Source organism: Sceloporus undulatus, chromosome 6 (assembly GCF_019175285.1).
Source record: "Sceloporus undulatus isolate JIND9_A2432 ecotype Alabama chromosome 6, SceUnd_v1.1, whole genome shotgun sequence".
In the NCBI taxonomy this organism is placed as follows: Eukaryota; Metazoa; Chordata; class Lepidosauria; order Squamata; family Phrynosomatidae; genus Sceloporus; species Sceloporus undulatus.
In genome coordinates, this window is record NC_056527.1 from 11,774,606 (window position 1) to 11,801,268 (window position 26,663).

General features: G+C 39.9%; 1 protein-coding gene across 10 annotated transcripts in view; it reads left to right on the forward strand.

The window, feature by feature from the left end:
• RBM33 (RNA binding motif protein 33) overlaps positions 1 to 26,663 on the forward strand; it is a 125,015-nt gene that overhangs the window by 70,745 nt on the left and 27,607 nt on the right. For 4 of the 10 annotated variants that reach the window (XR_006104806.1, XM_042477068.1, XM_042477070.1 and 1 more), the window contains exons 15-17: positions 2,639 to 3,274; positions 23,740 to 23,952; positions 25,129 to 25,317. Coding sequence is in view for 6 of the 10 variants with exons in the window: in XM_042477068.1 (XP_042333002.1) it covers positions 2,639 to 3,274; positions 23,740 to 23,952; positions 25,129 to 25,317 (1,038 nt within the window). In the remaining 4 variants the exon portion in view is untranslated. Of the gene's footprint in view, positions 1 to 2,638; positions 3,275 to 15,445; positions 15,915 to 23,739; positions 23,953 to 25,126; positions 25,318 to 26,663 lie in introns of those variants that run through there. The other 6 variants (XR_006104807.1, XR_006104808.1, XM_042477067.1 and 3 more) reach the window with 4 other exon arrangements.

A 26,663-nucleotide genomic window follows, 5' to 3' on the forward strand; every position in this document is an offset into this window, starting at 1 on the left:
TTTTGGACTCTTAGGACTCATGCATCATTGAAATACCATACCTCCAAAGTGACTCGAAGCAGCTTTATTTTGGCCTGTCTGTAACAGGCCTTAGAGTCATGATGTTTGGAAACAACAACAACAACAATAATAGGTGTAGCAGGGCTTAGAAATGGCCCTGGATCTCTGGAAGTTATTAGCCCTTGGCTTATGGAAAGGAGAATGGTGCATAGTGAAAGAAAGTACAGGAGAAAGAGAAAATAAGTGGAAGAACAAAGGAAAGGAAGGGAAGAGGGACACGATAAATAGCCATATATGGTAGGAAATTAAAAAGGAACTTCACACTACAGGTTCTGAAACAAAGTTGGGACCAGAATCAGTTTCTATCACAGAGAATTGATATTTCTTCCTGGGGTACTTTATGGGAGGGATTGGGGAATAGGGATTTTTTTTTAAATCCCCCCCCCCTTCTGTAAAATACTATAGTTGTTACATTAAAACAGCTATTTAGAAATATGTTGTTCATAATCAAAGTATCCAATAAAACTATATCATTAAAAAACACAAATATACAAAAAGGCAAAAAAAAAAAAAAACCCAAACAAACAACCCAAACACATTTTCCTTGAGCCATTACTACATTAAAACATTTCAAGTTGAAACACTTATATCTCACTTAATTACCAATTTTAAAGCAAACCTTATGTCAAACAATTTCCAATCCATACTTAAAAACAAGTACAAATCTAAAACCTAAATTTATGTTTAAGTTCAATTTCAAATCCAAAATCAAATTCATATACCTAGTTGCACCTTTATGCAATTGATGGCAATCCGCGACTACCAGTCTTTATTGTTATTATTAAACTTTATTTATATAGCACTGTAAATTTACACAGCACTGTACATACAATTAAAAAATTGATAAAAATTGGTCTTCTGGATTAAACAAGCACAAATACAATATATAGAAGATTTCCATGCAAGAACTTTAGGGATGGAAGTGATGATTCTACCCCAGTATTCTCCACCCTCATAGAATTATAGAGTTGGAAGAGACCAGAAGGGCCATCCAGTCAACCCCATTCTGCCATGCAGGAAATCTCAATCAAAGCATCCCCGACAGATGGCCATCCAGCCTCTGTTTAAAGACTTCCAAGGAGGGAGACTCCACTACATTCCGAGGGAGTGTATTCCACTGTCGAATAGCCCTTACTGTCAGAAAGTTCCTCCTAATGTTGAGGTGGAATCTCCTTTCCTGTAGCTTGCATCCATTGTTCCGGGTCCTACTATCTGGAGCAGCAGAAAACAAGCTTACTCCCTCCTCAATATGACATCCCTTCAAATATTTAAACAGGGCTATCATATCACCTCTCAACCTTCTTTTCTCCAGGCATGTCCACCAGATATGCTGGGCTGCAGCTCCCATCATCCCCAGCCAGCATGTCTATGCTGTCTGAGGATGGTACTGGAGTTTTAGTCCAGTACAGCTGGAAGTTGCACCAGGTTGGAAAAGGCCACTGTATGAAGGTGGATTGTGAGAACTGGGGTAAATCTCCTGCCATTGGCAATAGGTGGTAGGAGTTGCAAACCAGTAGTATCTGGATCCGTGCATGTTTCCCAATCCTGCTATAGTGCCTTTCATTTTATCGCTTATGGATTATGTTTAGTAGAGGAAGAACATGACCAATCATTCTTTAGAAAAATCTTTACAAAATTGTTCCTTTTAGATACATTTAGTAAAGCAGTGGTGGAATTCATCTTCATGGAACTGGTTGCTTGCAGAAGAAATCAAAACTGTATAATGGATATCTTTTGTATTACCTATTAAAATGTGTATCCTGTTGAAGGTTACTAGCACAGAAGGAACCCTTGGAAGCATGTTTTTTATGTTCTTGATTTCCCTTAGTTTACTTATAAGGAGGCATTTTTCTGCCAGAGTTTTAGGCCCTCTGGAAAGGTTATTTGACACACAAAGGGCATACTACTTTTCAGAAAAGCTGAAGGCTGGAATATTAAAGCCATTCCTGATATACTATTAATATTCCAACACAGCATTTGGCAACATTTTAATTCTGAAGAGAGTGCATGAGTTCAAGGTCAGAGAGATTGACTTGTGCTGTTCATTATAACCAATTATTGTGTGACAAATGAGTTTCAGATCAGGCTGAAAATTCTGTAAGAAAAATCAATAGTTCTAATCAGGGCCTTTCAGGTCATTTACTACCCTACCTTTTGTTAGTTTGTCAGAAAAGAGCAAGATAAAACCTGTGTGACACTGGGCTGCCTCTGTATTGTTACTGTTTCCATTTTAAACAATATTTTGAGATCTTCAATTATATTAATAGTTTAATTGGTTTCAGCAACTTTTGAATGAGCTCCATTTTAGACAGCCTCAGTTTCAGCATTTTGATTTTCTATTTTTCTAAAATCCAAAGTAGAGACATGTATTCTTTGAGTCTTCCCAGCTCAGCTAATTAACAGCTAATAATTTTTTGTTGGTAGCTGTATCATTAAAAGCAGGGGCATCATTGCTCAGTTAATTTAAAAGGCTCCTTGGAGAGAGCCTGCCATTATAGTCTCTCCACTTAAGAAGTAATAGGAGTTTTGACAAATCTGGGTACTATTCCTGTAACTTGTTCCTTTTGCTATTCTGCAGTTTCCCGATGAAGATGAAGAAACCAGACTCTACCGCTTGAAGATAGAGGAGCAGAAACGTCTCAGGGAAGAGATCCTTAAACAAAAGGAGCTCAGGCGGCAACTTCAGGCTGGGGCTCGAAAAAGAGAGTTGCTTGAAAGGCTGGCCCAGCAGCAGCAGTGTTCTCTGACACAACAGCAGGAGGAGGAGACCACATCACAGTCACCCACCAATGGAAACCCACTGCTTCCCCTTCCTGGTGCACCACCCCGCCAAAATGTGAAATACAGGCTGATGGTTAAAAAACAAGACCCAGTAGTTCCCAATTCACCTGCTGTCCAGCCTAAGCCCACCAATATTCTGCAAGCTGGAGATAATGCACAGTTTCAAGGACAGCAAATAAAAACTGTGAAGCAGCTGAGACAGACTAGGACAATGCCTGAAAATGAGCTCCTGCCCCCATATAAAGGGGTGCAAACAAAGTCTGGTGGAGTGCACATGAACCCCTCTCAAATTGCTCGGGTGGCATCGGTACAAGGCCAACCTCAGGAACTGAAGCCTGGGGTGAAAAGAACTGTCATGCAACGGGCAAACAGTGGTAGTGGAGATGGGCCCCATGTCGGCACCAAAGTCAGGGTGATTAAATTGTCAGGAGGGGTAAGTTACCAGGCTTGTCTGTCTGTTGTTTTCATGTGGTTTGTTTGTGGTCTGCCTCTGTCCTATTGGTGTCATTGGCAAAAGCTCAGGGATGGTGATATTGAAAAGAATAGGCTTAGCAAAATTAACCTTTCAGATATTTCTCTAGTAATTTTCAATTGGAACAGTGATATCCTCAGCTGTTTTGCTGTAATCAGTCCCACCCATGAAATATGTGTACCTTTTACAACACTGAAATCCCAATGGGTCTCCTTGAACCTATGGTAGTATACCATAAGTTGACATGGGAAACACAAGCAACAGTCAGGCCACAAATGTTGTATGGTATAGAAATATTCCATTCCTTGATCCAGCTTTGTATCTGAATGGAAAACATTTCAGATTTAGGTACAGTCCGAAAAGGAACTGAAGGTTGTACTGGATGACAGACCAAGCACGAATATTGTACGGTTACATCCAGAATCAAAATCTTCTCCTAAAGGAAGAAAGGCTAGAAAGGACAGTTTAGCACAAGGATGTTGTATATCTCAGCTCACTTGGGCATAAAACATAACATGAGGGTTAGAGAATATTTTGGGATAACATACTTATGAAAAATACTAAATTAAAATTTACATTAAATTAAAATTGAAAATAGTTCCTATTCAGAGGAAAATAACAAATTATACGTAGGCCAGAAAGTGATGCATAATTCTAAGTAGTGAATAATCAAAAGTATTCAGTTTATACAGGATATTCATGAGGAACGCAGTAAGAGCTGTATTTATCTATTGTAGATAGAAAAAAAGAGAAACTTGGTTGAATTGCTTAAAATGAGGGGCAGTCATTCCTCTTGAAAACAGAATGAGGAGATAGGTTTAAGCTGAAAATCAAATGATCATTATTGCCACCTAGACTTCTAAGGATAGAAATAGCAAGTGAAAAAGAGGTTAACTGTTCAGTGTAAAGAAATATCTAAGTTTGAGGATATTGCAACACATTGAACAGTGTAGGAAGGCTTCACACTAAGCGTTTTCCACTTCACCCTCCCTGCTACTCAAGTTGGTAGTAGTCATGTTCTGTTTTGTATGTTAGCAAACAACTTTCAATCCATTATTCATATTGACAATATTAGAGGGTGAAGAGAAAGGGCATTGATACAGACAAGGAATGATATAGCTGAATATATACATCACACTGTGTGTAAACAGTCAGTCTCTCCATTGGGATTGTTTTCACAGCAAGCATGGATCCTATCCTTCTCTTGGGCAAGTTAATGCTAAATAGCCTTTGGGTTAAAATAGGGTTTTTAAAATCTTGTTATAAAAATACTCTGTGGGAGATCTTTAAGGCAGGTATTTCTGATTATTCACTAAAGATTTCCCCACTTCCATGGAATTGGACTTTAGTCCCTGAAATACTTTCTAATTGTCATATTCTCTTTTTATTGCAAGAAAGGAACTGCAGTGCAAAGAAATTAGGAAGTTAGCTAGATAATTTAAAATTTTGTGTGTGATCCTTTCTCTCAAAAATAATGGTCGTCCTTTCCCACTTTTCCCCACAATTTTGGTCAAAGGAGTAGGCCTCAGAATGAGAAAGTAGTTCAACATACCGGGAGGTACTGTAGTTTCAAATTAAATAGAGCTTAATTTTGAGAGTAAAAAAATCGAGACAGGCTGTAGAATCTCCTTCCTTGGAAACTTTTGTGGAAAGACTGGACAGGTATTTGAACAATATTTACTGTATGGAGAATGAGACACAGAGAGGCTTTATGAACAGCAGAGGCAACTGCTTGAAATCAGATCTTTCTTCAGAACAATTTTTGCTGCAACATTTCCCACTGTTAAAGAGGCAAGTTGCTATTTAAGTTGCAGATTGGCATGCCTTCTTGGCAGTGTGGGCCTGTGTGGCAGAACTTCAAAGAGAGCTCTAGCTGTGTGCATGGTTCTAGCCTTCCCACACACAGTTGCTTTGGATCAAGGCCAGAATTTCCTGTCTTAGAGTATGGGATAGCACTATTTCTCTGATGATTCCCTTTAGGAATCTTTTTGGTTTACAATTATATTGACAAGTGATTTTATTCAACATTAATAATAGTTACATTTTCATTCTCACCTTAAAAATTCAGATATTATTGTAGCCTAATGCAAGACACTTCCAAAGCAAAAGATTTTAAACCTTCATTGAAGCAGAGGTATGCAGGTTGGTTCTTAACTACATCCTTGGTTGCCAGAGGTACCCCCTAAAGTGAGTCAGGGTCCTGCCTGGAGTGCCTGGCAGTTCTTCCAGAAGTCTGCTGCATTCTTGGAATTAGAAACAAAGTGGGCTATTTGTTGTTGTTGTTCTATACCTTCAAGGCATATCTGATTTAAGGCAACCCTACAATGAACCTAAGACAGGGTTTTCTTGACAAGGTTTGTTTAAAGGGGGTTTGCCTTTGCATTACTCTGAGCCTGAGGCCACCAAGTGGATTTCCACAGCCAAGCGGGGATTTGAACCCAGCTCTTCAGAGTAGTAGTGCAACACTCAAGCCACTATACCATGCTAGCATAAAGTCCTGTAGCACTTCCTTCCTTGGTCAGCTTTCTGCATTTCTGTAATGCATATTCAGGAGGTACTTTTTCCTATGCATTTGTTATATCAACAGAGAAGATTGGCAGCAAAGGGCTATTCCTTTTCTCCCCCAGCAACCTGCATTTCTGTGCTAGAATTGCAACTAGAAAACTTCCTGTTCATCTAGCATTTAAACACAACAAAGAGACAGCAGTAGGAAAGAGCAATCTATGCTGTGCTCGACATGCAGCATGCCACCTTGAAAACACAGTATTGTCTGATTCTGGAAGCTATGGCGGGTTATACCAGCATAATATTTGGGTAGGAGACCAATGGGGATTTCCAGGTAGGGCTAGATAAGAATTCAACTTGAAACTCTGGAGAGCCATTGCTGCCAGTCTGTATAAGTCAGTTTCATGTGCTCCTATCTAATAAGGAGTTTTGCTCCCTATACATTCTGCACAGGAACCTAGTAGACATGATGGCAAGAGTACTGAGTAATCTGAACCCATTCTTCCAAACTTGCATGCACTACACAGCAATTAAAAAGGATGTCAGCAAGGGCACATATCTATCCTTCCTTCCTTTTACTGTGTACTATGCTGGACATCCAAGTGCCAAAACCTCTTCCTGCATGTAAAAGCCAGACAGGTTGGTAAACAAGATGGCAGAGGCCAGTTATTTTTAAGTGGAAAAGAAATGTTACCTGCTGTTGTGTGACTGAGTTGGTAAAAGAGGAATGGAAAGCTCCTGTCATCCATTACCAGCCCCTCTGTTGACTGTGAAAAAGATGTGTTTTTTAAAAAACTGCAGTCAAGTAACATTGGGTAGCTAACTTAAAATTGTTACAGATATTGATTAAATTGCAATAATTAGACTTGCATAATACTGTAAAATTCCAGAGAGAATTTCTGTACCTTCATCTAAACTTCCAGATGAGGGGAAGGGAATTTATCTTGGAAACTGCCTTTTCCTTTCCATAGTGAAATGTTGCAGCCCAATTCTAAAGAACAGAAAATGGAAAACAAGCATAAAAACTCAGACCAAGATGCATATTTTGTCCACCCCCCCCCCCCCGTAAACCATGTTCGACATCTTGTTCGGCATGCTGCACAGAAAAAAGTATGTAAATTGATCTTGGAGCACCTTTGAAAGAAAGGAGTTGACAGCATGGGTTTCTGTAGACTTCAGTGGCTGCCAACTCCTTTTTTTGTTACCGTATATTCCGGCATATAAGATGACCAGGCGTATAAGACGACCCCCAACTTTACAACTTAAAATAGAGTGTTTGGGATATACTCACTGTATAAGACCACCCCTCTCTTCCACGATAAGTCAGAAAGGAGCTGAAGGCACACAATAACAGTAGCAGCAGCGGCAGAGGAGAAAGAGGGGGAGGAGAAAAAAGAAGGAGAAAGAAGAAAAGGAGGAGAAAGAAGAAGAAAAATAGGAAAAAGAGGATTAAAAACAGGAGGAAGAGGGAAAGAAGAAGAGGAAGAGGGGAAGAAGAGGAGGAGGTGGAGAAAGAATAAGAGTAAGAGGGGAAGAAAAAGTAGAGGAGGAGAAAAAGAAGAGGAGGAGGAGGAGAAAGAAGAAGAGGAAGAGGGGAAGAAAAAGAAGAAGGGGAAGAGGAGGAGAAAGAAGAAGGCCCCAGCTAGCTGGCTGCCTTTTCCTGAGTCAGGGGAGCTGCAAGCTCTCTTTAGGACTCAACCAGCTGGCTTGGCCTTCTGATAATGTCCCTAGAGTTTGAAGAGACCCCAAGGGCCATCCAGTCCAACCCCCTTCTTCTGCCATGCAGGAAATCACAATCAAAGCATCCCTGACAGATGGCCATCCAGCCTCTGCTTAAAGACCTCCAAAGAAGGAGACTCCAGTACACTCCGAGGAAGGAGTGTGTTCCACTTTTGAAATAACAGCATACACAACATTATTTCACCCGCCTCGACAATTCCTCTCGCCCTTCCTCTTGGTGCATCTGCAATGTAGAATTAATGCAGTTTGACGCCACTTTAAGAGCCGCTGCTCCATCCTATTGGAACCCTAGTATTTGTAGTTTTATAAGGTCTTTTGCCTTCTCTGCCCAAAGAATTGGGGGGGGGGGCGCTGCTGCTCCAAACTACAAATCCCAGTATGGATGGAGCTGTGGCAGTTCAAGTGGCTCCTATTGGAATCCTAGGATTTGTAGTTTTATAAATTATATAGGCGTTATAAAAGCTACAAATCCTATGCTTCTGTGTGGATGAAACATTCTACTTCTACGGTGTAGATACAGCATGAGAGGCATCTGAGAAAGAAAGAGAAAGAAAGAAAGCCTCCAGCCAGACTCCTAAGGAGCAGCCTGGCTGGTTTCTCTGCGCGCCAAGAGTTGTTTTTCTTTTTCTCTCCAGTTAGCCAAAGAAAAGAAACAAAGGTCCAAAACACAGGGCAGCAATAGTCCAGTTTGAGAGGACTTTAACTGCCCTGGCCCAGTGCTAGGGAATCCTGGGAACTGGAGTTTATTGTGGCACCAGAGCTCTCTGATAGAGAAGGCTCAATCTCTCACAAAACTACATTTCCCAGAATTCCCTAGCAATGAGCCAGAGCAGTTAAAGCAGTCTCAGATTGGATTATTGCTGCAGTGTGTTTTTGCCTGGCAACAAAAAGTGGGTCCTTGCTTCCCAACTGACTCCGGAGCTCTTTCTTTCCCCCAACAAGGCTCCATCCTACGCAAAGGAAGGGAAGAGGAGAAGGAGAGGCAGAGGCAGAGGCAGAGGGTGGGAAACCCTCTGCTCCTTCTCTTGGGAAGGACTGAGCCACAGGAGGGAAGGTAGAAAGACCTCCTGCTGTCCCTCCCCAGAGAGGAATGCCACCGCCCGGGAAAAGGAGGACAGGATGGGAAGGGAGGGGAGGGGAGGGAGCAAGGAAGGAAGGAAGAGAAGAAAAGGAAGAAAAAGGGAAGGAGGGAGGGAGAGAAGGAAGGAAGGGAAAAGAAAGGGAGGGAAGGAAGGAAGTGGTGGAGAAAGAGAGAGAAACCTGGGAAGGGAAGGAAGAAGGGAGGAAAGGAAAGGTAGGAAGGAAAGGAAAGGGTGAAGGAAGGAAAGAAGGAGATGAAAGAAGAAAGGGGAGGAAGGGAAGGGAAGGGACGCACCGTGGGGCTCCTTTGCCTTCAGGAGAAGGCTTGCCGCTGCAGGCTCTCTTTAGGACCCACCGGCAGGCTTGGCTTTTTTTTTCCTGCGCACAAGACGACCCCCCACTTTGGGGAAGATTTTCCTGGGCTAAAAAGTCGTCTTGTATGCAGGAAAATACGGTAGTTTCAAATGTGCTACAATATTTCTTTACATACTGATTTTACAGACTAACACGGCTAGATCTTTGAATTCTACCACAGAGAAAAGGGAAATTATTGACAGCAAGGGACACTGTTTGGCCATTGTTGATAGTCCTGAGATATAAGTTTGTCAAAGCTCCATGTGAGTGAAAAATTCAAATCCTTCTGCATGTTTTGAGTCTTCTGTTGAGTGTCTCAGGTTCAATCCCCTTTGAAGCATGCATCTATTCTTTGTTCCAACATTTTGAGTGGTCCATCAAAACCTAAACTTTTTGGGATCAGCTATATCATGCTCTGTCTAAACAGTAGGTTGATCTTGCAGTTATGTAGCACTTCCTGCAAATGTTCAGAATTTGAAGTGATTATGCTGTTTTGTTTATTTTTTTTTGCAATATGCTGAGAAAAATTATGATGCTGGAATTGTTGGAATTTTTTTTCAACCCAGTTGTGCTGCTGCTGCATATTAGACACTTGAAAACACATTGCAACATTTGCTTGATAATGCAGTCTTTATGTTAGTTGTCTTCAGGTATGTGAACTGGAGCCAAGTAATCATACAACTATCTTGTTCACTAGAAGGGCATTCTATAATAGTCAATTCACACTAAATAAATGTATTATTTAGGGCTGATTCATAGTACAGTGGTACCTCGGGATACGAAATACCCAGGTTACGAATTTTTCAGGATACGAAAAAATCCCATAGGGATTTATTGTTTCGGGTTACGAAAAAACTCCGGCGCTATTTTAAATGGAGCCGCGGCTTTTTTCCCCATTAGCGCCTATGGGTTTTCGGCTTACGAAGGCTTTTCGGGTTACGAAAGCGGCCGCAGAACGAATTAAATTCGTAACCCGAGGCACCACTGTACTTTTTTCACAGAAGGCACATACTTACATTGGAGCTCTACAAGCAGACTGTCAAGTGTGACAGTTGGATGCACTGGTATGTTGCTTTATTATATGCAGGATTTCAAAAAGCCTTTACACAACTGTCAAGGATAGTTGTTTTTTACAAGTGTAAAATCATTTTGCCAACATGGAGGGGCACGGAAGGAAACATGCAGTGGGTAATATGGACTGGCAGGCCTGCTGATCAGTGAGACAGTGGTCTACAAGATGCTTTGAACATTTTGAGCAGAAATGCTGAAATTGGAGAAACTCTTCCCCACTGCATTCTGGGACCATTGTAGTGTGCACTGTTAAGGTTTAGCACAATACTGTTCAGTTTTGCTTACATGTATATTTTTTTACAGTAATTTTGCACAGGTCTGCAGTGTTTCATTGGACTGACATTTTAAAAACTTCCAAATAATTTTAAGAGTGTAATAATTTTAAAAGTGCCATTTTTAGAGAACGATTCCTACTCACATTCTCTTTTCTTCTAAACTGGTACCTACTCTTTGTTCTTTGTCCTCTCTTCCCTATAGAAGATAAAATGGCAAGGAGCTCGGTAGGAACATGAAATCTCTTTGGGTTCTAACAGCATTGCTTGTGGGTGTGTTGGTTTGAAAAGAAAGTGGTTGGATCAACCTGAGCTGTAAGGGCCAGGCTGCAGTTCTGCAGATATCCTAGGATTAAGCTTAGGTCTTAGGTCTGAATAAGCTGATCCAGGTAGGGTGTTGATCTCTTAAACAGATCTGTTGCTTCTATGCATTTTAACTAAACCTTTTATGAGATTAAAATATTTTTAATGGTTTCTACCCTTTAAATACATTCTAAAAATAATTTTAATCAAGCCTCTCCTTTTTTAAAGTATAGGTGGCAAAACCTGATATACAGAAATACCTGTATGAAGTTTGCATATATTATAAATGTATATTTATGCACATATTTTAGTAAGCATAAAATAAATATAATTATAACTGTATCCATTAGAGCTCAGGAAAATTAGAATATGCTACTATTCAGAGTAGAACTATTGTATGTCATGAATCGGTGTCACAAAAATTTCTAGGGTGACTTTTCTGACACCAAGCTCTGGCAACACATTTCTAATATTATGGTACAGTAAACAGCTGGTTATATTTGCCGGGGAGAAACATCTTAACTGGTTTTTACTGGGAGCATTGCAGGGCTTTGCTTTACTTCAGCTTTTTTTGGTGCATGGTTAAATACTGTAACAAAAAGTGCATTAGAAATATCCTACCATGCTTTGTCCAGCATATGATGGACACTGTCAGCCTCAAGTATAGACATGGCATGGAGAGAATTTTAGAAGCAGTGGTGATCATTTCCATTGTCACACCATCTATTGATTTGAAAAATAACTGCTCTTAATTTGCTCTGCCTCAGGTCTTTTGTCTTTTCAGCTGCAAATGTGTTCTTGGTAGGAAGTCTTTGTTTAGGACAGAAAGTTCTTTAGAGGAGTGAGCATTGGGAGTTTGGGTCCTTTGCTGAATGATTGTCTTGCTGTTTTTATCAGGCTTCTGTTTTATTTGCTATATGTGTTTCAGGCCTATTCCTTTTGTCTGCTTAAGGACTTCTTTGTCCACAGTGTTGTTTACAGGATTTGGATAAATCTTCAGTATGGTCCTGTCAGTGAAAGTCTCCTTAACAGGGAAAGGCAAAATGAGTGTTTTCTCCTTACCTTCTTGGGTGCAAAGTGAAAATGGTATTATTTAGCAGGGAATGAACTCTTTGTTAGTCTTCTGTCTTTTTTCACTTTCTGGAGCAGTCCCTGTTGGTCTGCAGCTAAGCTTTAACTATATTTTGTACCTGATTCATATTGGATTTATTTATTTGGTGCTGATTTTGGCATAACTTTTCCCCTTTAGTACTGGACTAATAACCCTGTTGCTGCATTTTTAGCTGAGTATTAAAACATTTAAAATATCTATTCCACATAACTTACTTGCTTAGACTTATGATTCCTCTTAGATGGGCAACAGTCGCCTGTTCCTTGTGTGTGTGTATGCTTTTAAGTCGCTTGCTGACATAGAGCAACTCCATGAATCTCATAGGATGTTCTTAGGCAGAAAATACTCAGAGGTGGTTTTGGCAGTTCTTTCCTCTGAAATGTAGCCTACAAGACCAAGTATTCATTGACAGTCTCCCGTCCAAACATTAACCATTGGTGAATCTGCTTAACTTCCAAGATCACACATGATCTGGTGCTTTTAGGCTATTTAGTCCCTTCTCCCATTCTGCTTAGCTTCATTTTTTGCCCTCATGCTCCTTACACAATCTCCTTGCCATCTCTACCTTTTCTTCTCTAAGCTTTCATACCTAGGGCACTGACAGATGCTGTTTTCCTCTCCCCATTTCAGTTAATTCAAGAGACTAAGGCTAGGTCTTCACATGAGGTTAGAATTAATGTCCTAAGGTGGTAGAGTAGACAAAACTATTTCAGATTGTGAATGTGGAATCATTCTTACTTTGCTTTTATGGTAGGAAGCATGTGTGGAAAGTTAATACTGGGATAATTGAGCCAGGATACTTTCCTCTAGAATATGTTCTATTATATGTACAAGAAGTAGTTTTTATGGGAAGAAGCATTCAGCAATAATATTTCCCATTTGCAGTCTGATGTAGTGTCGCAGTCTTATCATCCCATTGTACTTGTGTAGGTTTGCAATCTGTCCCTTTGAATCTAATGAAATGAGTTATCTCCTACTAGCTTGAGTTCCACTTACTGTATAGTCCTGTAGAGGTCCTGATAAATTGGAGCAATGTCCCAGTTTCCCTACTTTCTGGATGCCCACTTATTCAACATTCCTATACTCAGTCTCATGGCCTGTGCATCTTCTTTCCATCTGTTTTTGTTGTATGACCCTTCTATCTTTCAGCTGCGTTTATGTTTTTCCACAGCCTTTTCATCATAGCAATAGCAAGTACAGTTCTATACCGCTTATCAGTGCACTTAAGCACTCCCTAAGCGGTTTACAAGTGTATGCTAACTGCCCCCCAACAATCTGAGTACTCATTTTAGCAACCTCGGAAGGATACAAGCCTGAGTTGAGCTTCGCTGGTATTGAACTCGCAACCTTATGGATTTGACTGAGTGGCTGTAGTAAAGGCATTTAGGGCTCCATGACAACTGTAATTTTTATTTTTGACATCTTCCTCCTTTACAGCCTTTGGTGGGATGGGATTTACAGGCAATAATTGTCTACCAGTTTTAGGCCTGTTACAGACTGCCAAAATAAAGCTGCTTTGTGTCTCTTTGGAGGTATGCTGTTTAAATGATGCATGCATCCTAAGAATCCGGAAGCTGCACCAAAGCTGCCCTCCAGTGCTTAGGAATGGAGTGTGGCTTTGGCGTGACCTCCGGACTCTTAGGACCCATGCATAATTTAAATCGCATACCTTCAAAGAGACCCGAAGCAGCTTTATTTTGGCAGTCTGTAACAGGCCTTAGACTCATCAGTGCAATCATAAATATTACACTTTTATTATGCCTATCTTCCAAGGAAATCAGGCAACTATGGAACAAATATTCAAATACTGGAGGGAGGGGAAAAAAACACCTAGAAATGAATCTTTTTGAGTATCCAACCCCCAACAAGGAGAAACATCCTCAAGCTACTTTCTCATCCCCCCTCCCCCACAGGATTTGAATAGACTCAACGACAATTCCCTCTACCCTAGAGTCACCTATTTCTCTCCTCCCCCCCCCAAAAAAAAAAGCTGGGAAGGCAGTGGGTAAACACAATAAGGACGGTTGCCACTGGCTGTATTCTGATAGCTGGTGCATGATGACAGTGTCTCCATTGTCATGAACCAGCTGTCAGAGTACAGCTGGCAAGATTATAATTTCTCCAACCCATACCCAGATTCGTCCTTCCGCCTGATGCTTTGCAGGTAGAAGCCAAGTGAGGAATATGGAAAGCTATAGACTGTTTTATCCTTGTCAGGGTTCACTCCACCCTTCTGAGAGCAGATAAAGGCATCCAAGAAGGTGCTACCTGCCACAATCCTCTTTCAGTTTCCCCCATCCCCAAATACCGACACCATTAAGAGGATAATATTGGGAGTAGCAATGCTAGGAAGGATCCTTACTCATCCCTCTGACCCTGTGACATCTCTTCAAAAAATGCATTGTTTTTGAAGACATCTGTAAATGCGGAGTATATTGATTACCAGTTCTTCTTATTAAGAACATTAGTTATGATCATTATTGTTCACTTCCTGCCATTTTCAGATGTATTGTTTCTTTTCCCATTGAGGGGCTGTGTCCTTGGAACAGGAAACTGTTCCCTTAAATCCAAAGCTTGCCCACCTTTGGCTTAGTAGGATACTTTAAACTTTAGTGGCTTTCAGACAACATTGCCACTGAAGATCTAATCTATATGCTCTGCACCTTCAAAGTATGGAAATAGCATCCCTATTTTAGTTGCATTGAAGTATGACACATGGAAAAGGAAGCATTTCTGGCGACACATCAAGAAAGAATCCATTATTAAATGGACACAGCAAGAGGAAAATATAGATACGGAGAAGCCAAATGTTTTTGGGCTAATCTCACCAAGGTGTGCTTCTATGCCATTCTCAAATTACTTGCCACTCCTTGAATTAGACCATTAATGTTCAGCATGCACTCTGTAGGGCTACCTATAGACCTTAGTCTGATCTCCAAAACCCTCTGCAAGTGCAAGGTCAGAGCCTCCAAACAGCAATTTATTTCCTTTCCCCACAGCCCACTAAGTAGGAAGGAAATGGGGAGAAGATGTGGCCCTGTCCATCATTATCTTTCAGCTGTTTCCACTCCTTGACAGGAAATGTAGTCCTCAATAGAAAAAAGGCTGCCACCTCTGAATTAGGCAGACTGCAACCATTAACTAAAACACACAAGTGGAAATTGCATATTGCTCTGTTCCTTAAATGTATAACACTAGTTTTGGCAAAGCAATTGTCTCTGTTCACTGCGGGTAGCAGCTGAAGGATTTGACTGAGAAGCATGTTTTTGAAGTTGATTACCTCATTACAGTTGTAACAAATAAAAAGAGATTATGTGTCATACATATATTGGTACTCAGAGTCAAGTTTAAATTGCCATATGAACAGAAGGCAGCAGTTATTTTGAATACAGATCTTTATTTCTGAAGTGGCATGGTTAACATGTGGGTTAGCCTTGCCATATTTCATTTTCTGCACATTCATTGTTAAAATAGGAAGTAATAAGTTCTGCAATCACTGTATAAATGGAGTTTTGTGTGAGCCAGCATGCTGGGGTCTGATGAAGCAGGGTTTGTAGAGGATACCCCATGTGCCTTTTTGGTAAGGAAGCTGCACCTGTTGGATGTTACCCATTGACTGTTTGGGATTATATAATGCTTTAATATTAACTGTGTTATTCAACCATCTTATGTTGTTGTTGGGTGATTTCTCCTTAGCCAAAGACTCGACTCCCTTGCTCAGAGTGACATATCTAGTCCTTTGCCATCTGAAAATGCAAATAATGGACCAAGAACACAACTCTTTGTCTCTGTGGAGAACTGCACTAGTGGGTCTTTTGTATATGGAAAATCTGCTTTGTTTAATGCAATTATTGGATCTATTGGTAGCCACGGTGCCTGCAAAGGCTGAAGCAACAGTTGCCACAATAATTTTGTTTTTTTAATTCCAATCTGCATGAGTTACTAGTATTGTATAATAGGTGAAACGCATGGAAGATGTGGAGGCATGGGACAAGAGATGTTTGCTGCAGTTGGGTAGCAAGCATTGCTCTCTCAAAATGAGCTATTCCAGAAGTGTGTCCATTTCACTTGATACAGGCTATTCTGCAAGCCTTGATTATTGTATAGTTTTGATTTGTTTTTCCATCTGTATTGCTCATCACATGCAATAAAAATGTTTAAATAATTTGTATTTGATAGCCCTTTTATTGTGATCTCTTAGATCATAACATCAATTCTATTTATACAGAAGGCAGCAGTTATTTTGAATACAGATCTTTATTTCTGAAGTGTTCCCTAAATATTTCTAGGCTAAGCACAGAAAACGACTGTGGAGATTGTTATAAATATAAATCAGTATTGGAATTACATAAATAAAAAACTCTTCTTACACAGTTCCAAATTTACAGTTGACTAGGTATGCTGTAAAAATCCCTAGACCCATTAAACTAAATTCTGAGCCAATAAAAGATTAATTCTACAACTCTAGAACATTTTGCCAATGGAACACTTCTGCATCTCTTACTGTGTATATTGAAATCGTATTATTGCTCATAAAGTTCATTTTGTTAAGGGAGGGCACCCCTGTCTCTGCAATTACTTGAATTTCCATCCGGCTTCAGAGGTTTCAGCAGATATTGCCTGCACACTTTCAAGCACATTGAACCCATCAGGAGTAAAATCATTTTAAGTAAAAGCTAAAACTGTCAGCATCCGGTATTCTAATACCCCTCAAATTCCATATTGTACTCCTTCAGGTACTCCTGTGAAATCAGTCTGTTGGATGGTGTAAATTTAGTGGGATCGCATAGTGGGAGGCTAGGGCTATGCTTGCTGATAGAGTCCTGCCAATTCAAAGCAAATAGTGGTAATGAGAATGAGAATTTAGCTTATTTATTTCAGTCTCAACTATATGTTTTGTAACAACAACAAATTTTACGGATTAGTCAGCTGACTATCAATAGAAGACAAAATACATAATGCAAAATAATATATACAATATATATATTTTAATTACCTCTCATCTTCCTCATGTTTGCTACTCACAACAGTGCTGTGCCTGGTACTTTTTAATCTCTGATAATATAAATATAAATTACATAAACCCAGCCCAAATTGTTTGTCTCTCTGATGTTTGTAAGTTATATCCCTACCCATTATCTTCACTTCTTGGGACTACCATGCTCTGAAGGTCTCCTGTCCCTCAAAAGACTTTCCTTTGCAGCCCTGAATGCCTCCTGGTACACCTGAATTATTCCAGCTTTCTTATTTCCTACAAATTCCTCCTCTAAACTCACCTTTTCTATGAAGCATCTGTGAAATATTCCAAGTATCCATCTTCTGCAACAGTTACTTATTGCTTCCTTACTTAGTACTGCCTGCTCCTCCTTTTGATTTTTGTTTCCCTTGTGTGGTATTTGACACTGTAAGCTGATTAGAGCAGTTCTTTTTGTCTCTGCATAGTACTGAGGACACAGATGGCACTGTGTAAGTAAATGAGTAGCAACTGGAAGAACAACTAATTTTGCCCCCCCCCCCCAAAGGGAAAAGAACAATTCCTCCTTTACAAAAAACAAACAAACAAGGGAATGGATACACTTACACACTTGTAGAACACTCATCGGCTATTTATTTAAAATGTTTTACATCCTCTCACAGTGATGTCCAAGATAAAATGAAGTCTAGTAAACAAATGTTGTAATTAACAGTAGCCCAGGGTAAAACAAAACATCCCATCCAGAAAGAATCTAATAAACAGTTCACCCATGCCATTTGTAGTTCAGTAAAACTGAATTCAGGAGCAACAAGTGGATTTTTAGGGCTTTTCTCCTAAGCCTTCATGGTGGTGAACCTGCTGGAACCATTTGGTATAGAAAAGCTCCTCTCTCTCCTGCCTGCTAGCCTGGCTGCTCCCAGGAGTGAGGAATGAGTAGGACCTGTGTTGCTGATGTAGAAGTGAAGGCAAGCTGGTATGTGTGGAGGTGGTCCTTCAAGTTGGCCAGTTAACCCTTTAAAAGAAGGAGTGGGAAACCTATGGCTTTCCAAATTACGTTGGATTCAACTTCCCATCATTCCTGGTTACTCAGTAGCCCAGATGATTGTGCAGACCTCGTGGAAATTCCCAGTCTCTCAAAATATAGCAGTGTTTTCTTCATAACAAGAAAGGAGTATCCTATGCCCAGCTGGAGAACATCTCAGAATACTGGTAGACTTGCCAGTATGAAGTTCCAGGTACCCATCTCTATCACTGACTATACTTGTATGTAGAGAGATCTTGTATGTCTTTGAAACTAACTGAAAGAAAGGAGTTGGCGACATGAGCTTTTGTAAACTTAATTCTACTTCCTCAGATACATTTGGAGTAGCCTTAAGTCTGTGATTTAAGTAGACTTAAGTCTACGAAAGCTCATGTTGCCAACTTCTTTCTTTCAGTTAGTCTCAAAGGTGCTATAAGATCTCTCTGCATACTGATTCTACAGACTAACATGGCTATATCTTCAAATTCTATTCTATACTGGGAGAAGGTGAGGAAGATGTGAGGGACAATGTGGGAGAGATGACAGAAGAAGATGCATGTATTATGGATCCAAGGTATGGGACCCTAGGATGTAGTTTCAATCTCTCTTATACTACATTTAGCAACTGAATTTATTGCACTTTGCAAGGAAGTACTTCAGTGTGTTGAATGCCAAGTTAGGGTTTATGAGAAACAGCCTATTAAAATTTGTGTAAAAATGTGACCGCTGGTTTCCCGACTTTGCTACGCATTTTCATCACTGTAATGATGCGTAGAAATGTTGCTTGGATCCTGGAAGTAACAGCAGGATGCTAACTTCATTTTTAAAAATGCATAATACAAATTGCTAGATTTTTGAAATGCCTCATCATGCTGCTTCATAAAAGTTATATATTGGAGACAGTAGGACTGAGGGATAGTAGAGAGGATGTACACTTCATCATCATCACCGCCCATTAGTTTTTTTCCATCTGAAGCCATACAAAACATTTCAAAATGGTAGTCCCTGCTAGCTTTCAACCAATAGTTGAATTTCAATGAAGATGTTTATGATTTTCCTGGAACAACACACTTTAGGAGCCTTTCCATACATAGTCCCAGCACACATTAAAAATCTTGCAGGAAAACAAAGTTACTGTATTTATTGCCCTTCTTCAGGACAGCCAAGACTTTGCTGTATGAGTCCCCATCCACCTACCCATTAAATTGCCAGTTAGAGACTAGTTTTAGGGGGCATTATTGCTTAAATTAAGTCAATAGTGTCTATTTGTAACATTTGAAGGTGATGTTTTCAAATGAATGCCTGTCCTTCAGAAGTTACAGGAAAAGTTTGGGTGAACTAGTAGAAATCACCAAGACACTTCTTTTATTCAAAAATGCCTTTCCAGCATCTTTATGCATTTTTGTAAGAGAACTGAGAATCTGCAGGCTTTGTCTGTGGTGCTCCATGACAAGCACATGGTGTCTCTCAAACCATAAAGACTTAACAAACATGCTTATTACACTGAGGACTAAATCAAACATTATTGGAAAATGCGGGAAAGAAAGACATGTTGCTGTGTCTTTTCCTGTTACTATGGTAATATGGGAAAGTTGATTTGTGAATCTCTCCAACCGGGAGATCGGCAGGCTCCAGGAAACCTGGAATTCATGGCTTTCCTCCAAAATCATGTTCTAAGAGTATTAACAAAATAAAATACAAAATAAAACAGAAATTCATTCAAATTAATGAGTGTCCTTCATATGTGTAAATAAGTCTGTATAACATCTGTTTAGGTAAAGGGGAGTTTTTTTTTTTTACTTGAGATTATATTTTAAAATGCTGAATATCATGGAACAATTTCATGTGAAACTTTGTTGTGAATCTCCCTCTAACCATTTGGTGTGTGGTGGGGTGTCCCTTCTGTTTCTTAATCTTGATTTTTTTCCAATATTGATTGGTTGTGTATACTTTGAATGTTTCACTGGCTGTATGGTTAATTGGGTGAGCAATAGGAGTTGAAATAATTTCAGTGTTAAATGCAGTCATAGGAAAGGGCAACTTCTATCCCACATTGTACATTGATTGTCTATTCCTTTCTTTTACTCTGTATTTTTAATGGAATGTTTAAGGGCATGTCCAATTGGATGGACTATTCTGTCATTTCCCAGTACTGTAGTTACTTATAGACCTACTCACTGGTAGACAATGATGTTGGGTGCACTTGTACAAAAATAGGTTTTGAAGTATGTGGCCATGCTTGTTGCAAGAAAAGGTTGTTGGTTAAAAGGAAAGGCTATTGAGAAAAGGACAACTTCCTGAACAGTTCTTAGGTCGCATTTTGTTTTAAAAGGGCATGATAGTACTAGAGGTTGTTAGAGTCCTTTTGGCATAAACCTTGCATTCTGTTTAAATTATTATTCATCTTTGCAATATAGAATGGCCCAAGTAGCTTGTGTTCCTGCAATGTGACACTTCACGGATCAAATCAAGTTTATTTCCTTTAAATGTTTTATCCAGTGTGCACATCCCCCTCGCTGTTGGGTGAATTTTTTTTTTAGAATTAGCTTTAGAAAAGATTACATGGATAAACACAGCATTGTCGTCGTTAATAGAAACCTGTGCATTGAGGTCTATGGGTTGCAAGATCAGTAACAGTACCAATGACAGTGAAGTATGGCCTTATCAAAAGGAGAATTCATAAGAGGCTGCCCTGGGACACTCCACCGCTGTCCTTCTGTGTATCCTGACAATGTTATCTGTCCTCTCAGTACGGAGTATCAAATGTCTGTCATGAGTATAGAAATTAAATTAATGTCACCTGAAGACATGCAATTAATCTTTTGGAGGTTTTCATAATACCTTTACAGAAAGAGTTGCCAGTTTGGCGGATTTGGATTTTGGGGTTTAGTCGAAGATAAGGAAAATTAATTTTTCATCAGGGTTAATACAAGCTAGCAGGGCCACAAAGGCTGAGAGAGATGGTTGGGGAATTTGTCAAGTGTTGTCACTCTGGAATAATGCTGCTTAACGTCTGATCGGTGTAATCAAGAGTTGAGATTTCTATAGAAAGGGATTAATCAATTTGCTCACTACAGAATGCACATTGGTGATATCACTCATTCATGGGGTTTTAAGAATTAAAATAAGATTTGATCTGTCAAATTGCAAGAAGCTCATGACAGTATCAAAGGGGTAGGGTTTTTTATCAGGACATCCTCGAAGCATTAGTTATAAATAAATTTGTCCAGCTAATATTGGTGGCAAACAAACTTCATCTTCATTGTGAAACTGTCAGGACATTCACAATTCTGGCACTCCTTCTTAGATCTTACTTATTAAAACAAGTAACTTTCTTTTTGACTACTGCAAGGCCTTTAAGATTTTCTGTAGTGATAAGGTTATATTTATACAAATGAATAATAAACTGGAAGTAGTTGGGTTCCATTCTTTGTTTTTCAGTGCCTTACCTTTTTAACCATTAAACCTCTCACATAACTTAAAAGGAAGAAGTAGAAGCTCAAATATCACATAAATAGGTTGTCCCGCTTTACATTTGAGTGCAACATCTTTAGCTTATGCATCATTGAAAATAAGTAAGGATTAGGTTCTTTAGTACAAATTACTAGTGATAAAATATAATTAGCATAATAATGGATTGCAACTTTGTTGCTTCTTGATTCATCATTCTCCACATTTTAAAATGAAGGGGGGGGGAGATTTGGTATTTGAAGAACAACAGTTCAACATTTGCTGTGACCAGAGTTCTTCCTATTTAAGATTTACTGTCTCAATGAATCATATTCATAGTGTAGTCATACTGGACAGTTTTAAAGGTTTTGATGTTTAATCTTTTTTTAGGGGTTGATCACTGTTTTTATGATTATGATTGGGGGGAGGGGTCAGGTTTTGGGGTTTTTAAATTGTAATTTTTAATTGTTTGATGTTTTATTTATACTGTTGGAATCCACTTTGATTCCTTTGTGAAAAAGCGGAATATAAATTATTATTATTATTATTATTATTATTATTATTATTCTACACATGTAATTCTAATCTTTATTTGTCATTTAGCCTATGACAGAGATTAACATCTTACAGGGTATATGAAACATATTGATTTTAATTTATATTATTTATTTTATTTATTATTTATTATTAAGTGCATATGACTGGCCCTTTGCGTCTCCTTTTGACTTACGATGACCTGATGAATTTCATAGAGTTTTCTTATGCAGGGAGTACTCAGAAGTGGTTTTGCCATTTCCTTCCTTCGAAATATAGCCCATAGCACCTGTTATTTGTATCAGACTCCCATCAAAGTACTAACCAAGGCTGTAAGTTATGCTTTATTAAGTTTAAGGCTCTGGCACATTTACCAGAACAGATCTCATGCATTAAGTCAGTTAATAAGTCATCTCATAGAGTTGCTCCATTAACAGATGAGTGCTGAACTGCTCTGACTGTTCTGCTATCACATCCTTAAAGTGTTTAATGGCAGTGTCACAATAGGGAGATTGCACAAGGCAAAAAGTCTTTCATAAGGCAATGTCTTTTATAAATGTTTGGTTCTAATGAGTATCAGTCCAACATCAGTGTTAAATGTGTGCAGTCATATTATCATAGGTTTTAGAAATGTCTCCATCATGGGTGAGCAGTGTCCATGATGCCACTTTGGCACATTTTAGTTTACACATGGGTGCTTGAGGCAGGGGACACATGATCAAGGGGCAAGTTTTTTGTTGTTGTTGTTGTTTTATTTATATACCGCTATTCCAAAGATCATAGCGGTGAACAGCAAGTAAGCTAATTTGCCCCCAACAATCTGGGTACTCATTTTAGCGACCTCGGAAGGATGCAAGCCTGAGTCGAGCTTGGGCCCTTTTGCTGGTCTTGAACTCGCAACCTTGTGGTTTTGAGTGAATGGCTGCAGTACAGGCATTTAACCACTGCGCCACCAGGGCTCCCCAGGTTAGGGGAGGAGCTTAGCCAACATTTTCAGTTTTTTAATAAAAAAAAACCTGAAATTGATTAAAATATATTGTTGTTTTTTAGATTTAAATTTCACTGTTAACAAAATTTCTCCCAATCATCATTAACAAATTAAACCACCATACTTACATAATGAGCATTTGGAATGATTAATTTCATTACTTACAAATACAGTATCCCCCACTCATACTTTATTATTAAATTTATATTTCTGTTTTAAAAAACTTTAAATGTATTAAAATTGACTTGAATGTGATAATTACTGTTGATTGTTCTATTGTCTGCAGTGATGAGATAGTCAATGTCACAGTCAATATCCTTTCTTCCCGATTGACAAGTAGGAAACCACAATATTTGCGCTTTAAAAAGTGTTTGCAGAAAACAGAATAGTGTTCCTGTCAAGCAGTTTGTTAGAAAGGTTCATCCAGCAGGACTTGACTTACGGATTTTTTTTTTCAGAATTACCTGCTGTCATGTTGAGAAAAAATATGTGTATTGCATAATGAGAGAAGCAATGTGGTGGTGCAGTGGTTAGAGTGGTGGACAGGGGTTGGGAAATCGAGGCTCAAGTCCCCAGTGTTTCATGAAACATGCTGGGAAACTTTGGGCTGATTACTCTTTCTGACCAGACCTTAATGCTGCTCATAAAATTATGGAATCACAGAGTTGAAAGAAACCACAAGGGCCATCCAATTCAACCCCTTTCTATGCAGAAAGGCACAATCAGAACACTCCAGAAAGAGGGTCATCCAAACCTCTGCTTAAAAACCTCCAAAGAAGTAGACGCCATCACACTCCAAGGCAGCGTATTCCACTATTGAACAGCTCTTACTGTCAGGAAGTTCTACCTAATGTTTACGCACAATCTCTTTTCCTGTATTGGATCCTAGAGTCAAGTGGGGTTTCATTTTGAGTTGAATGATGAATGGTATTAATGCTATATACAGGCTCTTGGTAGCTATTAGAAGAACCAAGTATGGCAGTATGCAGGTCTTGAACTGTGTGCTGTTGCTTTTCCCATAGGGTGGTGAGAATGTTGGCTTTTCTCATTCGGAAGGGCTTCCCCACCGGCTCCAGCAACTTCCAGATCAGAGGCATCAGCCAGTACGGAAGGTCACATTGACAAAGGGAACAGTGCAGCAGCCTCACCAGCCTCATCTGCACCAGCTGGCACAGATTCATGCTGCATTTCCACCTGGGCTGAAAAACATCCCTGGGATACATCAGGCAAAAAAGGTATACATTCAGATTATCTGCTTGTCTTGATGAAGTGGCCAGAAATAATGTTCCATGGTTAATCAGGCTCTGTATGTCTGTGTTTTTTTTTTTTTTAAAATCCAACTGATATCAGAAGGAGACTGCTACTTATGGTAGTGTGACACATATTTGTAATTTTAGAAGCTTGTCATTTTTATGCAAAACTAGGCTTAGGGACACTTGTCACATTCATATCTGCATGATAGGAGATAATGCACAATAATACATGTTCATTGTGGTAGTTGAGAGAGAAGCTTGGGATCATCGACTCCTCTATTCTGCCATCCCATAACAATGTGTTGCCATTTTTTACATAGAACCATAGAATCGCAGTAATACCCTTCTCAGAATTGGAACACTTGCCTTTCTGACTACAGTTGATCCTCCATATCCATGGATTCTTTATCCATGGATTCAAGCATCCAATGAAAATATTTTTAAAAAATATAAATTTCAAAAAGCAAAGCTTAATTTTGCCTTTTTATATATGGGAAGCCATTTTACTATCCATTGTATTTAATGAGACTTGAACATCCATGGATTTTGGCATCTACAGGGGCTCCTGGAACCGAACCTCAGCAGATACCAAGGGCCCACTGTACAAGACTCGGAATTATTATTATTATTAACCTTTATTTATAAAGCACTGTAAATTTACACAGCGCTATACATACAATCTTTTAGTCAGACGGTTCCCTGCCTTCAGGCTTGCACTTGGGTTCCAATCACTCACTAGTTTCTCACATTCTAGCTTCATTGTGGTTTGATTGTACAGCTGGACATTAAGAGCACAGGGCACCAAGTAATACTGTTTTGGCAAGTCTCGGTTTTAGGCACAACTAAACCTCTTTATACATTACGCTTCTGAGGCTGTTGCTTTCCCCTAGGGATGAAATCCTTGTTAGGTTGGAATTTCCCTGTGTTTCCCCATTTATAACATGCAGCGTGCCTGAGAGATGTTTGGCTGTCAGTCCAACAAATGAGCTAATGTGCAGGCCTTTAAAATGTTGCCAACAGCAACATGACACCTTTTAATCAGCTCCTGCTTTCATCATCTCCTTCTAAGTGAATTACTAACTTCAGCGTTAATCTGTCAGGTTCAGTTAAGTGGAAGTGAGTAAATCAAAAAACATAGCTTACTTTTGTTGTTGGCAGGTCATTCCTCACGGGAGAGGCAGAGGCCTGGCAGGCCAGATGGGCCGAGGACGCTTGATGCCAAACAAACAGAATCTGCGAGTGGTAGAGTGCAAACCTCAGCCCTGTGTTGTGTCAGTTGAAGGGCTTTCTTCATCAACCACGGATGTCCAACTGAAAAACCTGCTGATGTCGGTAGGACCCATTCAGGTAGATCACCCTGGGCTTGTGTTACTTGTGCCAGGAATCTTTCATTCTATAAAACTTACTGCCTCTGAAAGGAGACATACCAGAGGGCAGGGACATTTAGCGGTTAATTACACATATTTAAAGACGCTCTCTCTTGCCCCTCAGTGTTTCTGAAAGGAAAAGAATTCTAGATCAAAAGAACAGCATTGAGCATGGTAAAGTATTGTTCATCTTGCTGCATTTTGTCCATTCAGACCCCTCTCCAAGTTGTTCCCGAGCTCATCTCACTTATTCCAGTAGGCTAGCAAGAAAATACCATGTTTACAAAATCACATGATAACAGTTTGTAACATTCTCTAAGAGAAATAATTATTTAGGTGAATGATGAGTTCTGTACTTCATTTAACATGTGTAAACTCAAATCTTTGCGCAATCATCTTTACGCACTCAAATCTTTACACAATCATCAATCTTCATCTTGGGAGTTAGTCTAATTGCAGACCAATATAATGACCATTACATTCGCCAGATTTTTCATTTTTTTATTTCTTCCTATATCCACTAAAACTTTACACCATTCACCCTTTTGAAAGTCTGTAGAGAACTTGAAAGCTTATATACAGTTTTATGACTTCTTCTTCGTGGTCTCTGCGAATCATACAAATGGGTTTCACTGCGCCTGCGCAGTGCTGCTCGGAACCTACTGGAATCACTGGGCAGAGTTTACTCTGCAACATATTGAAACTTTTTGGCGGTAACTCCGCCCACCCGTTATAAGGCCCCTGCCTTCCTGCTCTTTTCCCCAGTTCCTTTTTTCCGCCGCGCTAGCTGCTTCAGGGAACTTTCGCTTGCTTCGCTTGCTTGGAATCACTTTCGTTTTTTGACCTCGGACTGTACTCTTGACCATTCTTTGTCTCCCGCCCCTGGTAACTTCGATCTTTGGACTGTTGACCTCGTTTACGGATTCTCCTCTGGCTTTGACGACTTTGAAAATGCCTGCACCCTTCAAGAAGTGTGACATTTGTGGGGGCAAGGTGCCCGTCCAGGACCCGCACTCCTCCTGCCTGTTGTGCCTCGGCAAGAATCATGACACCAAGGCCTGCCTGCTCTGCAGATCCCTCTCGTCTCAGGCCCGGAAAAACCGTGAGTCCCGGCTCACTTCTGCGATTGCCCTCGGCAAGGTACAAGAGGGAGGTTCGCGGTCGTCCTCTGTCCCGCCTTCCGTGCCCCTGCTTCAACTTCTCGGGCCAGTGTGTCCAGTGTGACATCTGGGAGGGCCGCCGTTCCCAGCGTGGTGTGTGTCCCGGCCGGGACAATTCCTTCCACCACCTCCGATGTGGCCCGTGGCTCGAAACCGCCCAGCGCCA